The 19,185-nt window shown below is 36.3% G+C and overlaps 1 protein-coding gene across 1 annotated transcript; it reads left to right on the top strand.

Annotated features, from left to right (window-relative positions):
- The first annotated feature begins 8,093 nt into the window (after nucleotides 1–8,093).
- Nucleotides 8,094–10,840, top strand: Cp19 (Chorion protein 19). Its single transcript, XM_075304426.1, has 2 exons — nucleotides 8,094–8,253; nucleotides 8,432–10,840. The coding sequence occupies exons 1-2, from the start codon at nucleotides 8,239–8,241 to the stop codon at nucleotides 8,804–8,806; spliced, it is 390 nt and encodes a 129-aa protein (XP_075160541.1). The 5' UTR covers nucleotides 8,094–8,238; the 3' UTR covers nucleotides 8,807–10,840.
- Nucleotides 10,841–19,185: the final 8,345 nt, after the last annotated feature.

Raw genomic sequence — 19,185 nt, 5'->3', positions numbered from 1 at the left:
ACATTTATTTTTGTATAACTGCTATGCGGTGTTCATGATTAAGAGTCTTAAATTTTTGTAAATGGCTAGTATCAAACTTCGTCTTGTGTGTGAAGCATTATCAATAGAGATGGCGTGTTGTCGGTGGGAGTTGTGCGAAAATGTTGTGAAAAACGGGAGATGAATAAGACTAGATTGAGGAGGTGGAATTGATTTTGAGAGTTACAAGGTAATCACAGCTAATAGCTCGGAAATGTACGAGTCACGATATTTATATAAAATCGTGTGGAGCCAACACATTGATACCCTATATAAATGGTGGGTGTGTTAATTCTTCTTGAAAATTTTATACATTAAACCAAAAATTATACCTTTCATCGAAATATTGTTCTAAGACTCCATAAAGTATATACAGTGCACTCGCGGTAACGTGAACACCGCCTTACACTAACTAATCCGTAACGCTGAAAAATATGAAATTTGACTTAAAAGGCAGATTCAAAATGCCAAATACAATTTCAAATACACTTACGGAATTTTTTAGTGATCTAGTTTGGCTTTTATCGTGAATTTTAATTATTTATTTAAATTGCTTTATAATTCCATACCCACTGGTATTTTTCCGATCTCTTTTTATACCCTCCACTATAGGATGGGGGTATATTAGCTTTGTCATTCCGTTTGTAACACATCGAAATATTGGTCTAAGACCCCATAAAGTATATATATTCTGGGTCGTGGTGAAATTCTGAGTCGATCTAAGCATGTCCGTCCGTCCGTCTGTTGAAATCACGCTAGCTTTCGAACGAAACGACTTGAAACTTGGCACAAGTAGTTGTTATTGACGTATGTCGGATGGTATTGCAAATGGGCCATATTGGACCACTTTTACGTATAGGCCCATATAAACCGGTCCCCAGATTTGACCTCCGGAGCCTCTTGGAGGAGCAAAATTCATTCCGATCCGTTTGAAATTTGGTACGTTTGTTAAGTATATGGTCTCTAATAACCATGCAAAAATTGGTTCATATCGGTCCATAATTATATATAGACCCCATATAAACCGATCCCTAGATTTGAATTCCGGAGCCTCTTGGAAGAGCAAAATTCATCCGATCCGGTTGAAATTTGGTACGTTTGTTAAGTATATGGTCTCTAATAACCATGCAAAAATTGGTCCATATCGGTCCATAAATATATATATCCCCTATATAAATCAATCCCCAGATTTGAACTCCGGAGCATCTTGGTGGAGCAAAACTCACCCGATCCTGTTGAAATTTTGTACGTTTGTTAAGTATATAGTCTCTAATAACTATGCAAAAATTGGTCCATATCGGTCCATAAATATATATATCCCCTATATAAATCGATCCCCAGATTTGAACTCCGGAGCATCTTGGTGGAGCAAAACTCACCCGATCCTGTTGAAATTTTGTACGTGGTGTTAGTATATGGTCTCTAACAAGCATGCAAAAATTGGTCCATATCGGTCCATAAATATATATATCCCCTATATAAATCGATCCCCAGATTTGACATCCGGAGCCTCTTGGAGGAGCAAAATTCATCCGACTCGGTTGAAATTTGGAATGTGGTATTAGTATATGGTCTCTAACAACCATGCCAACCGTGGTGCAATGGTTAGCATGCCCGCCTTGCATACACAAGGTCGTGGGTTCGATTCCTGCTTCGACCTAACACCAAAAAGTTTTTCAGCGTTAGATTATCCCACCTCAGTAATGCTGGTAACATTTCTGAGTGTTTCAAAGTTTCTCTAAGTGGTTTCACTGCAAACGGTGAACGGCGTTCCACAGTTCGGACTCAGATCTCGGAGATTAATTGTTAAATATATTTCTTCACCTATGGCTCCAAGTTGGATGGACAAGTGGGTTTCAGAGTATATTCTGAAGTCCTGGAACTTAAAATAGCGAAAAGATTAGGTGGCAAATTGGTTGAGCAGTAATGTTCCAAAATATTTTGGCATTAATATATACTCAGACGGTACACTTGCAATATAGTCCTTGGACTATGTGTTCCTTAACTCCAAAACGGCCATAGACTGCCGCAAATCTCTTAACGAGATGACTGAGCATCACAATATGGGTGCTTGGCAACAGTAACATACCAGGGAACAGTGAAGTGGATGAGTTAGAAAGGCTGCACTGAAAAAAAAGCATGCCCGGTTCAAAAGATTTTGTCTTTACTTTTAAAATTTTGGTATTGATTCCGAGCCAAAGAAGCGGAGAATACAAGTTAGCATACTTTTAAGACACAATTCTCTTTTAAATTTGGGTTTTGTGTACTTGCTTTTAGGAAGCAAATTTAATTTTTTCATTTTATCAGCTTTTTTTCTTCATATGCTATTAAAGTCCTTTAAAAACGAGTTAACGACAACTTTATTTTCCAAATGAAGACTCGAATTCTAGTAGAAATTATGCTAAGTTTCAAATAAAAAAACGTCTTTAAAATAAAGTGTTGAAAAACATGTCCTATATTTGAACGATTTTTTGCTTTGTAGTCAAGATGCAAAAAGACAACAAATCTAAAGACAATTTCATTAAATTTCAAGAATTTTTCTGAATTATTTAAGTCAATTTGACCTTAGCCCAAACATTTTTTCTTTCATGTTATGATACCCATTTTTAAGTGAAATCACTTAATTATAAAGACAATACGATTTCGTTGAAAAGTTTATCGATTTTTGGACACGGAAAAAAAACTTTAGAAATGCATCTTCTATATTAAGCAAAATTTGCATTCGTATTTTAAAGACAAGAAATCTTTAACCTCACGATATTATTTTTTTCAGTGTGGGAACTACCTTACCTACTAAGGGGATCTCGAATTTGCTGGTATGCCTGCTAGCTCATACTGAGTGAGAAGGCTGTTATGATACCGAATGTTCGATGAGAGAATTGCAAGGGTTGCAACAACATTAAGCAAATATGGCCCCATCTACACTTATACCGCACATTTAGGGTTGCCAGAAGATGGTTGCCGAAATCCAGGACATTGCGCCGTACATTTCGGGATATGTCGGGACAATCAAAAACAGTCAAATTTTTTCGAAAATAGTTGCGCATTTTTTATCACTTGGTATTTCTTTTGATAAATTTGCATGAACGCCATGTCGTAGTCGTTGTTGCCTGCAGACTTTGAAATTCCTAAATATGTTGGAGCATCTGAAACTTTCTGCCAAGATGGCTGCGATGATTTTATATCAAGTTGTCTCTTGAAAGTCGGAGGCCTAAACTCATATTTACTGGCAATTACTTTCGCTTATGGCAAACAAAATTTAGATCTGAGATGACAATCGCTGATTCTTTCGTAGTGCCTTTCGTTACTATTAATTTGGGTATCGCCATGGACATGAATTTGGGTATATTTTGCATCACAGTTGGCGATTGTCATAGTGTCACTAAAGAGTTTATGGTAGTGATAGGAATAAAATTGATTTTGAAATGTTGGCAGGGAATAGAGACTTGAATAGAGTTGGACACTAAGTGTGAACTGATAAGTATAATTTGTAACAAGTATATACGGCCGTAAGTTCGGCCAGGCCGAAGCTTATGTACCCTCCATCATGGATTTCGTAGAAACTTCTTCTAAACACTGCCATCCACAATCGAATTACTTAAGTTGCGGTTACGCTTGCCGATGGCAAGGTATCTTAAAACCTACTAACACCATCTTCTAAATTGTATGTAAGTCCATACGTGGTATATATTAAATCAAAAAAGATCGATCCAATACGTATATAATTCAGTTTGACAAAGTAGACATAAAATTTTGACAAAAATTTCTACAGAAATAAAATTTTAACAAAATTTTCTATAGAAATAAACTTTTGACAAAATTTTCTATAGAAATAAAATCTTGGTAGATTATTTTTGGCTCGAGTGGCAACCATGATTATGAACCGAATAAAATTTGAACAAAATTTTCTATAGAAATAAAATTTTGACAATGATGAAAATTTTATTATGAACCAAATAAAATTTTAACAAAATTTTCTCTAGAAATAAAATTTTGACAAAATTTTCTATAGAAATAAAATTTTGGTAGATTATTTTTGGCTCTAGTGGCAACCATGATTATGATCAGATATGGACCAATTTTTGTGTGATTGGACCAATTTTGGTATGGTTGTTAGCGACCATATACTAACACCACGTTCCTAATTTGAACCGGTTCGGATGAATTTTGCTCCTCCAAGAGGCTCCGGAGGTCAAATCTGGAGAACGTTTTATATGGGGGCTATATATAATTATGGACCGATATGGACCAATTCTGGCACGGTTGTTAAAAATCATATACTAACACCATGTTCCAAATTACAACCAGATTGGATGACATTTGCTTCTCTTTGAGGCTCCGCAACCCAAATCTGGGGATCGGTTTATATGGGCGCTATATATAATTATGGACCGATGTGGACCAATTTTTGCACGGTTGTTAGAGACCATATACCAATACCATGTACCAAATTTCAGCCGGATCGGATGCAATTTGCTTCTCTTTTAGGCTTCGCAAGCCAAATCTGGAGATCGGTTTATATGGGGTCTATATATAATTATGGACCGATGTGGACCAATTTTTGCATGGTTGTTAGAGATCATATATCAACATCATGTACCAAATTTCAGCCGGATCGGATGACATTTGCTTCTCTTTGAGGCTCCGCAAGCCAAATCTGGGGATCGGTTTATATGGGGGCTATATATAATTATGGACCGATGTGGACCAATTTTTGCGTGGTTGTTAGAGACCATATACCAACACCATGTACCAAATTTCAGCCGGATCGGATGAAACATGCTACTCTTTGAGGCTCCGCAAGCCAAATCTGGGGATCGGTTTATATGGGGGCTATATATAATTATGGACCGATGTGGACCAATTTTTGCATGGTTGTTAGAGACCATATACCAACACCATGTACCAAATTTCAGCCGGATCAGATGAAACATGCTACTCTTTGAGGCTCCGCAAGCCAAATCTGGGGATCGTTTTATATGGGGGCTATATATAATTATGGACCGATGTGGACCAATTTTTGCGTGGTTGTTAGAGACCATATACCAACACCATGTACCAAATTTCAGCCGGATCGGATGAAATTTGCTTCTCTTTTAGGCTCACCACTGTGGTATCACAATGGACTGAATAATCTAAGTGAACCTGATACATCGGGCTGCTACCTAACCTAGGCTCCGCAAGCCAAATCTGGGGATCGGTTTATATGGGGTTTATATATAATTATAGACCGATGTGGATCAATTTTTCCATATACCAACACCATATACCAAATTTCAGCCGGATAGGATGAAATATGCTTCTGTTAGAGGCTCCACAAGCCAAATCTGAGGATCCCTTTATATGGTGGCTATACGTAAAAGTGGACCGATATGGCCCATTTTCAATACCATCCGACCTACATCGATAGCAACGACTTGTGCCAAGTTTCAAGTCAATAGCTTGTTTCGTTCGGAAGTTAGCGTGACGGACACGCTTAGATCGACTCAGAATTTCATCACGACCCAGAATATATATACTTTATGGGGTCTTAGAGCAATATTTCGATGTGTTACAAACAGAATGACGAAGTTAATATACCCCCATCCTATGATGGAGGGTATAAAAATACATTTCACAGAAAAACGTTAATTTGAAATAAAATTTTTTACATTTACTGCACAAGTGACAACTGATGATTCGAAAGACAGTGAAAGTCATTTGATTTGTTTCTGTTAGTGATGAGATTGAATGAAATGGCAAAAAATCGTACATTGGAAAAAAAATTATGCCTTGAGAAATTGAAATTCCGGGATTTTTGGCGAATTTTGTGGAAGACTCGGGACACTTTCTCGAGACGAAATTTCGGGACAATCCAAGCGAATCCCGGTCATCTGGCAAGCCTATGCACACTAGATATGTTAGTGTTGTTAAGACGTCAGATATCTCTCCTGATATCTGCTATAACGGGTCACTGCCTGAAACTATTGGGGCGAAGTATAATGACTACTGCATGAGCTGTCATGATGTGGAGGAAAAGGAATCAATTAAACACCTCTTGTGTCATTGTCCTGCATTTTGTGTAAGGCGTAAGCGAATTTTAGGACCATACAGCTTTAGATTACTGGCGGACCTGGAAAATGTTAACTCAAACAGTCTGCTAATTTTTTTGAACAATCCGGCTGGTTCAACGGAAGAAACTAATCGAGTAGATTCAGCGTGTTTAAAACTAGAAGTGCCCATATGTAATAGGTACTTTTAGTTAATTTGGTATCACAATGGACTGAAGAATAGTCTAGGTTAGGTGGCAGCCTAACATAGACTATTCAGTCCATTGTGATACCACATTGGTGAACTTCTCTTTTATCACTGCGTGCTGCCCGATTCCATGTTAAGCTCAATGACAAGGGACCTCCTTTTTATAGCCGAGTCCGAACGGCGTTCCACATTGTAGTGAAACCACTTAGGGAAGCTTTGAAACCCTCAGAAATGTCACCAGCATTACTGAGGTGGGATAATCCACCGCTGAAAAACTTTTTGGTGTTCGGTCGAAGCAGGAATCGAACCCACGACCTTGTGTATGCAAGGCGGGCATGCTAACCATTGCACCACGGTGGCTCCCAAGAATAGTCTAAGTGAGCTTGAAAATAAACTTTAACCTAAACAAAAAAAATTGTGTGAGAACAACTTTGAGACATATAATTTCCTTTGGCGTTTTTTGTAAATTATTCTTTTTGAATAAAAATGTACCCAAAATTAAAAAAAATTAGCAAAATTTCAATTGTATTTTATTTTGGGTTTAGTTCAGAAAAACCACCACCACCAATACCTACGCAAAACATTTAACTTGACTAAAATAGAACAACTCGTTCTTTTTCACCATCCACAAAATGGGGTTAAATTTTTAACCAAAAATGCTTAAAATTCAAATATTAAAAAAATTATAGTGAAATTTAGCAAAAAATTATTTTTTTATTCGAAGCTTGGTATCATACACTATATTAAAAACAGAAATTAGAAAAAAGTCGGAGCATATAGTCCGTGTTATAAAATCCTTTAGCACTTGGCCAAGCTCCTTGACGCATTTCCGTGGAGGAGTAAAGTGGTACGAAATCTAATTGCCACAAGGCCTACATTAACCCCGCCTACCCTCATTTATATTCATCTTACTTTCCTTCCATGGTCCCAAATTCGGTTTGGATCCCCTAGTGGTTTAGACGCGTCTCATACCATACGACAACTTAATCATATTCAGTGTTAGAAGCTTAACTAGGTTAGGTTAGGTTATGTGGCAGCCCGATGTATCAGGCTTAGACTATTCAGTCCATTGTGATACCACAGTGGTGAACTTCTCTCTTATCACTGAGTGCTGCCCGATTCCATGTTAAGCTCAATGACAAGGGACCTCGTTTTTAGAGCCGAGTCCGAACGGCGTTCCACATTCCAGTGAAACCACTTAGGGAAGCTTTGAAACCATCAGAAATGTTACCAGCATTATGTTACTGAGGTGGGATAATCCACCGCTGAAAAACTTTTTGGTGTTCGGTCGTAGCAGGAATCGAACCCACGACCTTGTGTATGCAAGGCGGGCATGCTAACCATTGCACCACGGTGGCTCCCGATGCTTAACTAAATCCCCATCGCTTCAGATTATGACAATTTGGTTGACACTAAGTTTTTTTTTTAATTTTTATTTCATTTTATTATTTTTACTTTATTTTAATTTAATTAATTTCTCTATTGGAAAGATAAAATATTCCCTAAAGAATTTTTGCGTAGGTCATTATTAACACTACCACCACCACCATCGAAAGCAAATGTAGATGGTCGGAATGAAACTTAACTCAGAGCCTTATCATAGCTCTCAAAGACATTGCATATTCCACAGCCAGTCAGTCATCCAGCCCGCAAAGCCAACCAACCCTCTTCCCCCTCTACGTATCAATAACAAAGTTATTAGAAAATGGTTACTGGGGGCTTTTGGTGAAACCCCCCTTTATCCAAGTTGGGTATGATGCAGTTACCACAAGGGGTTAATGTGCAACAACACAGCATCAGCTATAAGATTTCCAAAGCAAAGACATGAGAACATGAGACGGCTGTTCCAATGAGCGAAGATCACGTTTGAAATGCTATTGGAAAAGACCATTAATATAAAAAGAAGTGCATGCCAAAAACAGAATTTATTAGTACCAATTGTTGGTGGAACTACACATCGTAGAAAACTAAAAACACATCATCATGAACAAATTCATCGTAAGTAGAAAAAGTGAATGAAAACTAAAAAAAAAAATAATGGAAAATATCAATAGGCAAAATAAAAAAGAAGAAAAAAAATGCGGAAGCCAATGTAGAAATTTCCCCCCAGAGGGTGGAGAAAGTTAGATGTCTACGATTTCAACTTTAATCGATTTCCTTTGCGTGTTTTTTTCAGTGCATCGCTGTCATCCTCTTCGCCGCTATCGCTTCCGGTAGCTGCAACGAATATGGAAGCCACTATGATGGTCACTATGGCCACCCCTCTGCCGCTTCCGCTTCCTCAGCTGCTGCTGCTGCTGATGGTGCCAGCTATGGCGGTCACCACTACAACCACTACTCTGCCCCAGCTTACAACCACAAATCCTATGGCCACAAATACTCTTACCAACCCGCCTACGCCACCGAATTGTACCCCAAGGACCACCACTACAAACAATACAACACTCACTCTTCCTACAGCCAAGTTGCTTTGCCCGTTGTCCAAGATGCTCCTTTGGCTAAATTGTACACCCCTAAATCTTATGGTGGTTATGGTCACTCTTCCTATTAAAAAGGATTTCATCACTTGCTCCATGATCTCTCTCACGCGTGCCTCTAAGATCCTGTAAATACCAAAGATTATAGTGAAATGGTGCGAAATAGTCTAGCTAGTGTGTAGTGTATGATCCCTTTCCCTTTCATCTGTCCCCCCACGCCCTTCCCTTACCAGTTCCCTAAATTTAACATAGTCTTCAAAATTACTTTGATGTTGGATATTTAGAATTTTTTTTTCCCCAATGCAATTGGTCTAATTTTGTGTTTTTGTTTTATTACTCGAAACGCGACAATTATTTAATTTCCTAAATTTTTGTTGGTTTTGATAAAGTCGCTTTTTTATACCTGATAAACAAAATTTTAATAAGAAAAAAAATGTTTTTGTTTTACTCGAAAAAAGTGCACAATGTTGATGTTGGTGATGAGAAGTAAAGATGATTAAAAACCAAATACCAAGAAGATTTACAGCAAATACAAAAACAAAGCAAAAAAATCAAACTTGAAAAAGTGTTTTAATAATCATAATAATATCAATTAAACAATCACCTCCCGCCCCCTGTCTCCCTGGAATTCTACAAACCTCAGCAGCATTACACACCTTACCGTCACCCGTAAACAGAACAGACATCGTCGTACTCATTGTCTGAGCTGCAGTGAGGTGTGTTTTGTCAGCAAAAAAAAAAAAAGGTGATAAATTCAATATTCTGCATTTCCCCCTTTTCGGAGAGCAAAAAACAGAGAAGAACCCATAAACATTTAACAAAAAAAAAAAAATATTTAAAACACTAAAAACAAGAACAAACATGCAACTATCGTATATGGGGGTTATCAGCGTACATACTTTGAAGAAGCTTCGTTGCTAAATCGCTTTGTGCTTATTTGAATACCTCAATATGGTGGTAAGCAAAACAGTGGGTCCACCTTAAAATGGTTTGGCACAAACACAAGAGATATTTCAAAAATGTGCTTACTTATGTGGCTCAAATAGAAAGTTCCACACAGAAAAAATATCAGGAATATGTTTTTAATTAAATTAATTTTAATTACATTAAAAAAAAATCAATTAATTATTTAAATTAAATTTTGTGTTGATTAATTTTATAAATCAACACAAAAATTACTTTACATTAAAATTTAATAGATCCAATTAAATTTTTAATTTTTTAATTTGTGTCATTGATTGATATTATTAATTCCGTGATTGAAGCAACTTTTAAATTAAAATTAATTGGATCGGAATTAATTTCGTGATTGAAACTAAACAGGAAATATTATATTTTTTCTGATCACCGTACTATCCAAAGTGGTCCAAATAGAAAAGTCCGTACAGAAAAAATATCAAAAATTTATTTTCAATTAAAATGTTAATCGAATTTCGAAAACAGAAATTAAGTTAAAAGTTTAATTGTTGACATTAACATTTTAATCACCACAAAATTCAATCAAAGAAATTGCGGTTAAATAAATTTTAACTGATTTAATTAATTTTTGGATTTTATAATTTGTATTGTTTTTGGACGCTAGATTGGTATCTGTGTGGAGGAAATTAATTGTAGAACATGATTTCTTTAGCCATTCTAGGTTTACATGTGCTTTATGTGATAGGTTAGGCAGCCCGATTAAGTTTCAGACTCACTTAAACTAAAAGTACATATTACATACCGTGGTGCCAACTGTCAATTTTTAAAATATTTTTCGTCAAAATCGTCCCAAAAAATTCGTCAAAAAATCATCCCCCATAAAACAGCTGAAAAAAGTTTTAGGAACAAATTAAAAGTTTTATTCAAACAAAACCATGAATAATAAATAATGCCGTTTAACTCTCTAAGTCATCAAGTTTCCAGTTTTTTAAACGAAGATTAATTAAATTAACATTTTAATTAATTTAAAGAATATTTCTGATTGTGACTACATGTATTACATTGTTTAACAAAATTTTCTTGACAGAAAAATAAATCCTTATTACTGGCTCGAGTATAATTATACCCTAAACCACACAGTGGTCAGGGTATAATAACTTTGATCTGCCAAAAAATGTACCTACCAGAAATGTTGACTTTAGACCCCATAAAATATATACCGACCGACTCAGCTTCACCTCCTGAGTCGATCTAGCGCTTGGTGTCCGTCCGTCTGTCCATGTATTTGTTGTTCGCAGGATTCCGGTCGCAATTATTAACCGATTTTGGTAAAATTTGGTATGTGGCGTTTTTTTTTTTTGATATAGAGACGAACGCTATTGAATTTGGAAAAAAATCGGATCAACTTTAAATATAGCTCCCATATATATGTATCGGCCGATTTCGATAAATGGGGTCAGATTGCGTTCATTTACTAAACGATCGGCGTCAAATTCTGCCACAAAGTAATCTAATAGATCACCCCTTAAGTGTGCCAAATTTCATCGAAATCGGATCAGAATTAGATGTAGGCCCCATATATATGTATCGCCAGTTTTTCCCAAATTTGGCCATAAGTCCCTTATTTATCAAGCGATCTGATATATATATATATATATATATATATATATATATATATATATATATATATATATATATATATATATATATATATATATATATATATATATATATATATATATATATATATATATATTAAAAAAAATCGAAACCCGATAATTTGACTTTTGAAAATTTATAAAAAAAGTATATACGGCCGTAAGTTCGGTCGGGCCGAATCTTATGTACCCTCCACCATGGATTGCGTAGAAACTTCTACGAAAGACTGTCACCCACAATCGAATTACTTGGGTTGTGGTGTATTAAAACTTCTTAACATTGTTTTCTAAATTGTGAGTTAGTCCATACGTAGTATATATTAGACAAAAAAGTTATGTATAGGTAAGTCTACAAATAATTACGAATCGACATGGACTTTTGCACGGTACGTAGAGAGCCAGAATTGAAATATGGGGGTCGCTTATATGGGGGCTATATAGAATTATGAACTTGATATGAACCAATTTTTGTGTGATTGGGGATCGATTTATTTGAGGGCTATATGTAACTATAGACCGATACCTAGTTAGGCATGGTTGTTAACGGCCATATACTAGCACTCCAAGAGGCTCCAAAACCAAATCTCGGGATCGGTTTATATGGGGGCTATATATGACTATGGACTGTTATGGACTACTACCACCACGTACCAAATTTCAACCAGATCGGATGAATTCTGCTTCTCCAAAAAGCACCAGAGGTCAAATCTGGGAATCGGTTTATATGGGGGCTATATATAATTATGGACTGATATGAACCAATTCCTGCATGGTTGTTGGATACCATATACAAACATCACGTACCAAATTTCAACCGAATCGGATGAATTTTGCTCTTCCAAGGGGCTCCGGAGGTCAAATCTGGGGATCGGTTTATATGGGGGCTATATATAATTATGGACCGATCTCGACCAATTTTTGCATGGGTGTTTGAGGCCATATATTAACACAACGAACCAAATTTCAACTGAATCAAATGTATTTTGTTCTTCCAAGAGGCTACGGAGGTCAAATCTGGTGATCAGTTTATATGGGGTCTATATATAATTATAGACCGATGTGGACCAATTTTTGCATGGTCATATACTAACACCATGTACCAAATTTCAGCCGAATCGGATGAAATTTGCTTCTCTTAGAGCAATCGCAAGCCAAATTTTGGCGTCCGTTTATGTTGGGGCTATACGTAAAAGTGGACCGATATGGCCCATTTGCAATACCATCCGACCTACATCAATAACAACTACTTGTGCCAAGTTTCAAGTCGATAGCTTGTTTCGTTCGGAACTTAGTGTGATTTCAACAGACGGACGGACGGACATGCTCAGATCGACTCAGAATTTCACCACCCACCCAGAATATATATACTTTATGGGGTCTTAGAGCAATATTTCAATCTATTACAAACGGAATGACAAAGTTAATATACCCCCATCCTATGGTGGAGGGTATAAAAATTGTTAAATTTCTTTAGCGCTGTACGAAGTTCAAGACAGGTACAATTTTAGTAAAATTTACTCATTTTAGAGACTTATGCAAATTAAGCAATTTAAGCAAACTTCTGCCATTTTAAGAAAATATGAACTATTTTATTTTATAGTAAAATTGTGCACTATAGTTGTATACAACTTTTTTTTTATTTTTAGTTCACGTGATTAAAGTTAGCAAAAAATTATTCAAATAAGGAACATTTACTCATATAGTGCAAAATTTAACTAAAATCAACTAATCTTCGTGAACTAAAATAAAGTTCAGTTGGCATTAGTGCCCCTTTTTTCTGCGTGTACATACTCACAAATCAGTTTTCGCTTTCATCTCAGACAAGAAGATGCATACGTTAATATATCTACTCCAATATAGTAGGTGTGAACCGTGTTGCAACTGCCAATTTTTTTTTTGGGCCTAAATTAATATTTTTTAATGCATTTGTTTTCCAAAAATGATTATTTTTAATTGTTAAAGAATTTTCTTGGTCCTGGCTTCGAAAATGTATTATAAGACTCATTGTCATCTTTTTATCTATCTTTACACTTAGAGCAATTTATATTCATTTGAATTATATTACATTTTGTTTTCCTCTCCACCATAGAATGGAGGGTACCCTAACATTGTCATTCCGTTTGTAACACATTGAACGCATTCGTTAGACCCCATAATCTATACATATGTTATATATTCTGTGTCGTGATGAAATTCTGAGTCGATAGCGATGTCCGTCCGTCCGTCTGCTGTTGAAATAACGCACCGAAAAAAAATCCGTGGTTAAACTAACACTAATTTTAAATTATTTAGATTGCAAAAAATGATGGTCGATCTCGACCATATCTATCTGTCGGTCCGTTCGTCCGTTTGTCTATGAACACATTTTTATGAACAAAGTCTACGTTGCTGTTTTAGAATTTCCCTAGCCCCCTAGCAAAAATTAATGAACTGAAGTTATAGGCTAATTTAATGGTTTATTTTATAAAAATGAATAAAAAACAAGTAAGTAAAGTAGAAAGTCGGGCGGGGGCGACTATATCATACCCTAAACCACCCCTATTAGTAAACATAAAAAATAAAGTAGGTCCCTTGTCATTGAGCTTAACATGGAATCGGGCAGCACTCAGTGATAAGAGAGAAGTTCACCAATGTGGTATCACAATGGACTGAATAGTCTAAGTGAGCCTGATACATCGGGCTGCCACCTAACCTAACCTAGTAAACATAAGCATTTGTGGGGTATCATTGGTGTGGGTTTTGGAGACAAACCGCATTTCCATATTTAAGAGCATTAAGGGGTACATGTTTATGGGAGTCTTGTCACAATCTGAGCAGAAATGTCAGATATTAGGAGCTATAGTTTATTTTGCACCTACAGAGTTAGTATGCTACAAATATTGAGTCCATTCCCTACGGGAAATTGTTGGGCTTGAAGAAACCGTAGTTTTTATCCGATTTGCATGAAATTGTAAATATACTGGAATTTTAGACTCAAACAAACGTGTATCTGATTTAGTTTTTATCGGTCCATTTGGTAAGACCGATTTCACTTCTTGAGGGTATAGAAGGCGCACTGATCATGCAAATTGCTTGAGGCTGAAAGTAAAGTTTCCAGATTTTACTTCTCGTAATAATTTTAATAATGGGGATGAAAATCTGCAGATTTTAGATTTCAAATCAAGATGTTATTTCATCATTTTCTTGCACACTTACAAGAGATATTAATGATTCCTGTAAAACTCAAACAAAAATGGTTCTTATAAATCCAGAATCTGATATTGGCTTCATAGGTAAAAACTTTAAATTTGTCTTCGGGAAGTGTACTGGTTGAACTGCTCTGCTTGGGAGAATACCTCTCATCAAACCCCCCTGAAATATCAAAAGAAACTATAATATTTGATTGATGGTGGTGGGTATTTAAGATTCGGCCCTGCCGAACTTACTACTATACTTGTTGATATTAACCAAAGTTGAATAATCGACTTTAACTAAAACATTCCAAGAATTTATTTGAAATTATGAGAAAAATTGATATGGTAACACTGGCTGTATTATTAATTTTACGTACCGGTTGCACCTCAAAAATGTTGCAAAAGTCAGGAAGTCGACTTTTCCAAAAACTAGAAATATTTGACCGTTCCTAATTTTCAAAATGTCGAGCACTCACAAAATTGGCTTTTATAAATTTCAAAATACTAGAAAATTAGAAAATTCGACTTTCCTGGAAAAGTCAACTTTACGAATTTCAAAAAAATCGAATACCTAATTTTGAAAATTTCGAAAAAATCAACCTTTCCTAAATTTTATAAAAACAGGCTTTCGAAAGTTCAATTTTCCAAATTTTCCAAATAGTCGTGAAGTCGAGCCTGGCTTCTTCAGAAAATATACAAGGGTCAAAAAGTCAATCTTTCCTAATTTTCAAAAAATCAAATACCCGAAGAATCGACTCTTCTAAATTGCAGAGAGGTCGCGAACTCGAATAGTCGACCTTTCCTAATTTTGAAAATGTCAAAAGGTCGAAAATTCGACCCTTCCTAATGTCCAAGAAGTCGAAAAATCATTATTTTATACATTAAAAAAAAATCGAAACCCGATAATTTGACTTTTGCAAATTTATAAAAAAGGCCTAAAAATCAACCTTTCCTAATTTTCAAAAAGCAGAACACTCAAAATCGATTCTTCAAAAAGTCGAAAACTTCGGCTTTTCACAAATTTTGAAGAAGTCGAAAAATCAAAAATTCCAAATTTTCTTATTTTCATTCTTTACCACTCTTTAAGCAATCAAACCCAAAAAAATCGACTTTTCCTGATTTTCAAAAAGTCAATCACCCAAAAATTTACTTCTCCAAACTTTTTCTTCTAAAGTCGACCATTCCTACTTTTAACAATATCGGAGGGTCGAAAAGTCAACCGTTCCTAATTTTCAAAAGACTTTTCCAAATTGCAAGTCGAAAAATCGAATTTTCCTAATCTTGAAAATGTTAAAAAATCGAACTTTCCTCTATTCAAAAAGTCGAAAACTATCTTAAAAAATCGACTTTTTTAAATGTTTAAAAAGTCAAAAAATTCGGTGTTTTAAAATTATGAAAAAGTCGAAAATTCGGCCTTCCCTTATTTTTAATCTTTTCCGATTTTTGAAAAATCAAACACACGAATAATCGACTGTCGAAATTTTCATAAATTCGAACTCTAGACTTTCGAAATTTGAAAATGTCGAAATAAATTTCAAAATAAATCAATCATTTGAAAATCGACTTTATTTTCTACTTTTATTATACCCTCCACCATAGGATGGGGGTATATTAACTTTATCATTCCGTTTGTAACACATCAAAATATTGCTCTAAGACCCCATAAAGTATATATATTCCGGGTCGTGGTGAAATTCTGTGTCGATCCGTCCGTCCGTCTGTTAAAAACACGCTAACTTCCGAACGAAAAATGCCATCGACTTGAAACTTGGCACAAGTAGTTGTTATTGATGTATGTCGGATGGTATTGCAAATGGGCCATATCGGTCCACTTTTACGTATAGCCCCCATATAAACGGAACCCAAAATTTGGCTTGCGATTGCTCTAAGAGAAGCAAATTTCATCTGATCCGGCTGAAATTTGCTACATGGTGTCAGTATATGGTCTCTAACAACTACGGAAAAATTGGTCCACATCGGTCCATAATTATATATAGCCCCCATATAAATCGATCCCCCGATTTGGCTTGCGCAGCCTCTAAGAGAAGCAAATTTCATCCGATCTGGCTGAAATTTGGTACATGGTGTTAGTATATGGTCTCTAATGACCATGCAAAAATTGGTCCATATCGGTCTATAATTATATATAGCCCCCATATAAACTGATCACCAGATTTGACCTCCGGAGCCTCTTGGAAGACCAAAACACATCTGATTCAGTTGAAATTTGGTACGTGGTGTTTATATATGGCCTCAAACACCCATGCAAAAATTGGTCTTAATCGGGCCATAATTATATATAGGCCCCATATAAACCGATCCCCAGATTTGACCTCCGGAGCCCCTTGGAAGAGCAAAATTCATCCGATTCGGTTGAAATTTGGTACGTGATGTTAGTATATGGTATCCAACAACCATGCAGGAATTGGTTCATATCAGTCCATAATTATATATAGCCCCCATATAAACCGATCCCCAGATTTGACCTCTGGTGCTTTTTGGAGAAGCAAAATTCATCCCATCTGGTTGAAATTTGGTACGTGGTGGTAGTATATGATATTTAACAACCATGCCAAAAGTGGTCCACATCAGTCCATAATCATGTATAGCCTCCATATAAACCGATCCAGAGATTTGGTTTTGGAGCCTCTTGGAGTGCTAGTATATAGTCGTTAACAACCATGCCTAACTAGGTCCATATCGGTCTATAGTTATATATGGCCCTCAGATAAATCGATCCCCAATCACACCAAAATTGGTCCATATCAAGATCATAATTCTATATAGCCCCCATATAAGCGACCCCCATATTTCAATTCTGGCTCTCTACGTACCGTGCAAAAGTCCATGTCGATTCGTAATTATTTGTAGACTTACCTATACATAACTTTTTTGTCTAATATATACTACGTATGGACTAACTCACAATTTAGAAAACAATGTTAAGAAGTTTTAATACACCACAACCCAAGTAATTCGATTGTGGGTGACAGTCTTTCGTAGAAGTTTCTACGCAATCCATGGTGGAGGGTACATAAGATTCGGCCTGGCCGAACTTACGGCCGCATATACTTGCTAAATCCAATTTTTTCTTTTAACATATGACATTTTCTTAAATAACAGAAAAAATGAATTATTTTTAAAAAAAATTCTTCAGTTTGACAAAAAGTATTAACTTATTTATAACATGTTGAATTAGAAAACTATTTTAGTTAAAACCTACATTTAAACCTACATTTTCTTCCACGGTGTGTTCACTTTTTTTGGGTGTATATTATTTTTTTATACCCTCCATCATAGGATGGGGGTATATTATCTTTGTCATTCCGTTTGTAACACATCGAAATATTGCTCTAAGACCCCATAAAGTATATATATTCTGGGTCGTGGTGAAATTCTGAGTCGATCTAAGCATGTACGTCCGTCCGTCCGTCCGTCCGTCTGTTGAAATCACGCTAACTTCCGAACGAAACAAGCTATCGACTTGAAACTTGGCACAAGTAGTTGTTATCGATGTAGGTCGGATGGTATTGAAAATGGGCCATATCGGTCCACTTTTACGTATAGCCCCCATATAAAGGGACCCTCAGATTTGGCTTGTGGAGCCTCTAACAGAAGCATATTTCATCCGATCCGGCTGAAATTTGGTATATGGTGTTGGTATATGGTCTCTAACAACCATGCAAAAATTAGTCCACATCGGTCCATAATTATATATAGCCCCCATATAAACCGATCCCCTGATTTGGCTTGCGGAGCCTAAAAGAGAAGCAAATTCCATCCGATCCGGCTGAAATTTGGTACATGATGTAGGTATATGGTCTCTAACAACCATGCAAAAATTGGTCCATATCGGTCCTTAATTATATATAGCCCCCATATAAACCGATCCCCAGATTTGGCTTGTGGAGCCTCTAAGAGAAGCATATTTCATCCGTTCCGGGTGAAATTTGGTAAATGGTGTTGGTATATGGTCTCTAACAATCATGCAAAAATTGGTCCACCTCGGTCCATAATTATATATAGCCCCCATATAAACCGATCCCCAGATTTGGTTTGCGGAGCCTCAAAGAGAAGAAAATTTCATCCGATCCGGCTGAAATTTGGTACATGATGTTGGTATATGGTCTCTAACAACCATGCAAAAATTGGTCCATATCGGTCCTTAATTATATATAGCCCCCATATAAACCGATCCCCAGATTTGGCTTGTGGAGCCTCTAAGAGAAGCATATTTCATCCGTTCCGGCTGAAATTTGGTACATGGTGTTGGTATATGGTCTCTAACAATCATACAAAAATTGGTCCACCTCGGTCTATAATTATATATAGCCCCCATATAAACCGATCCCCAGATTTGGCTTGCGGAGCCTCAAAGAGAAGCAAATTTCATCCGATTCGGCTGAAATTTGGTACATGATGTTTGTATATGGTCTCTAACAACCATGCAAAAATTGGTCCACATCGGTCCATAATTATATATAGACCCCATATAAACCGATCCCCAGATTTGGCTTGTGAAGCCTCAAAGAGGAGCAAATTGCATCCGATCCGGCAGAAATTTGGTACATGCTATTGGTATATGGTCTCTAACAATCGTGCAAAAATTGGTCCACATCGGTCCATAATTATATATAGCGCCCATATAAACCGATCCCCAGATTTGGGGTGGGGAGCCTCAAAGTGAAGCAAATTTCATCCGAT

Source organism: Haematobia irritans, chromosome 4, assembly GCF_050003625.1.
Source record: "Haematobia irritans isolate KBUSLIRL chromosome 4, ASM5000362v1, whole genome shotgun sequence".
Classification (NCBI taxonomy): domain Eukaryota; kingdom Metazoa; phylum Arthropoda; class Insecta; order Diptera; family Muscidae; genus Haematobia; species Haematobia irritans.
This window is presented reverse-complemented; position numbering and strand designations above follow the sequence as displayed.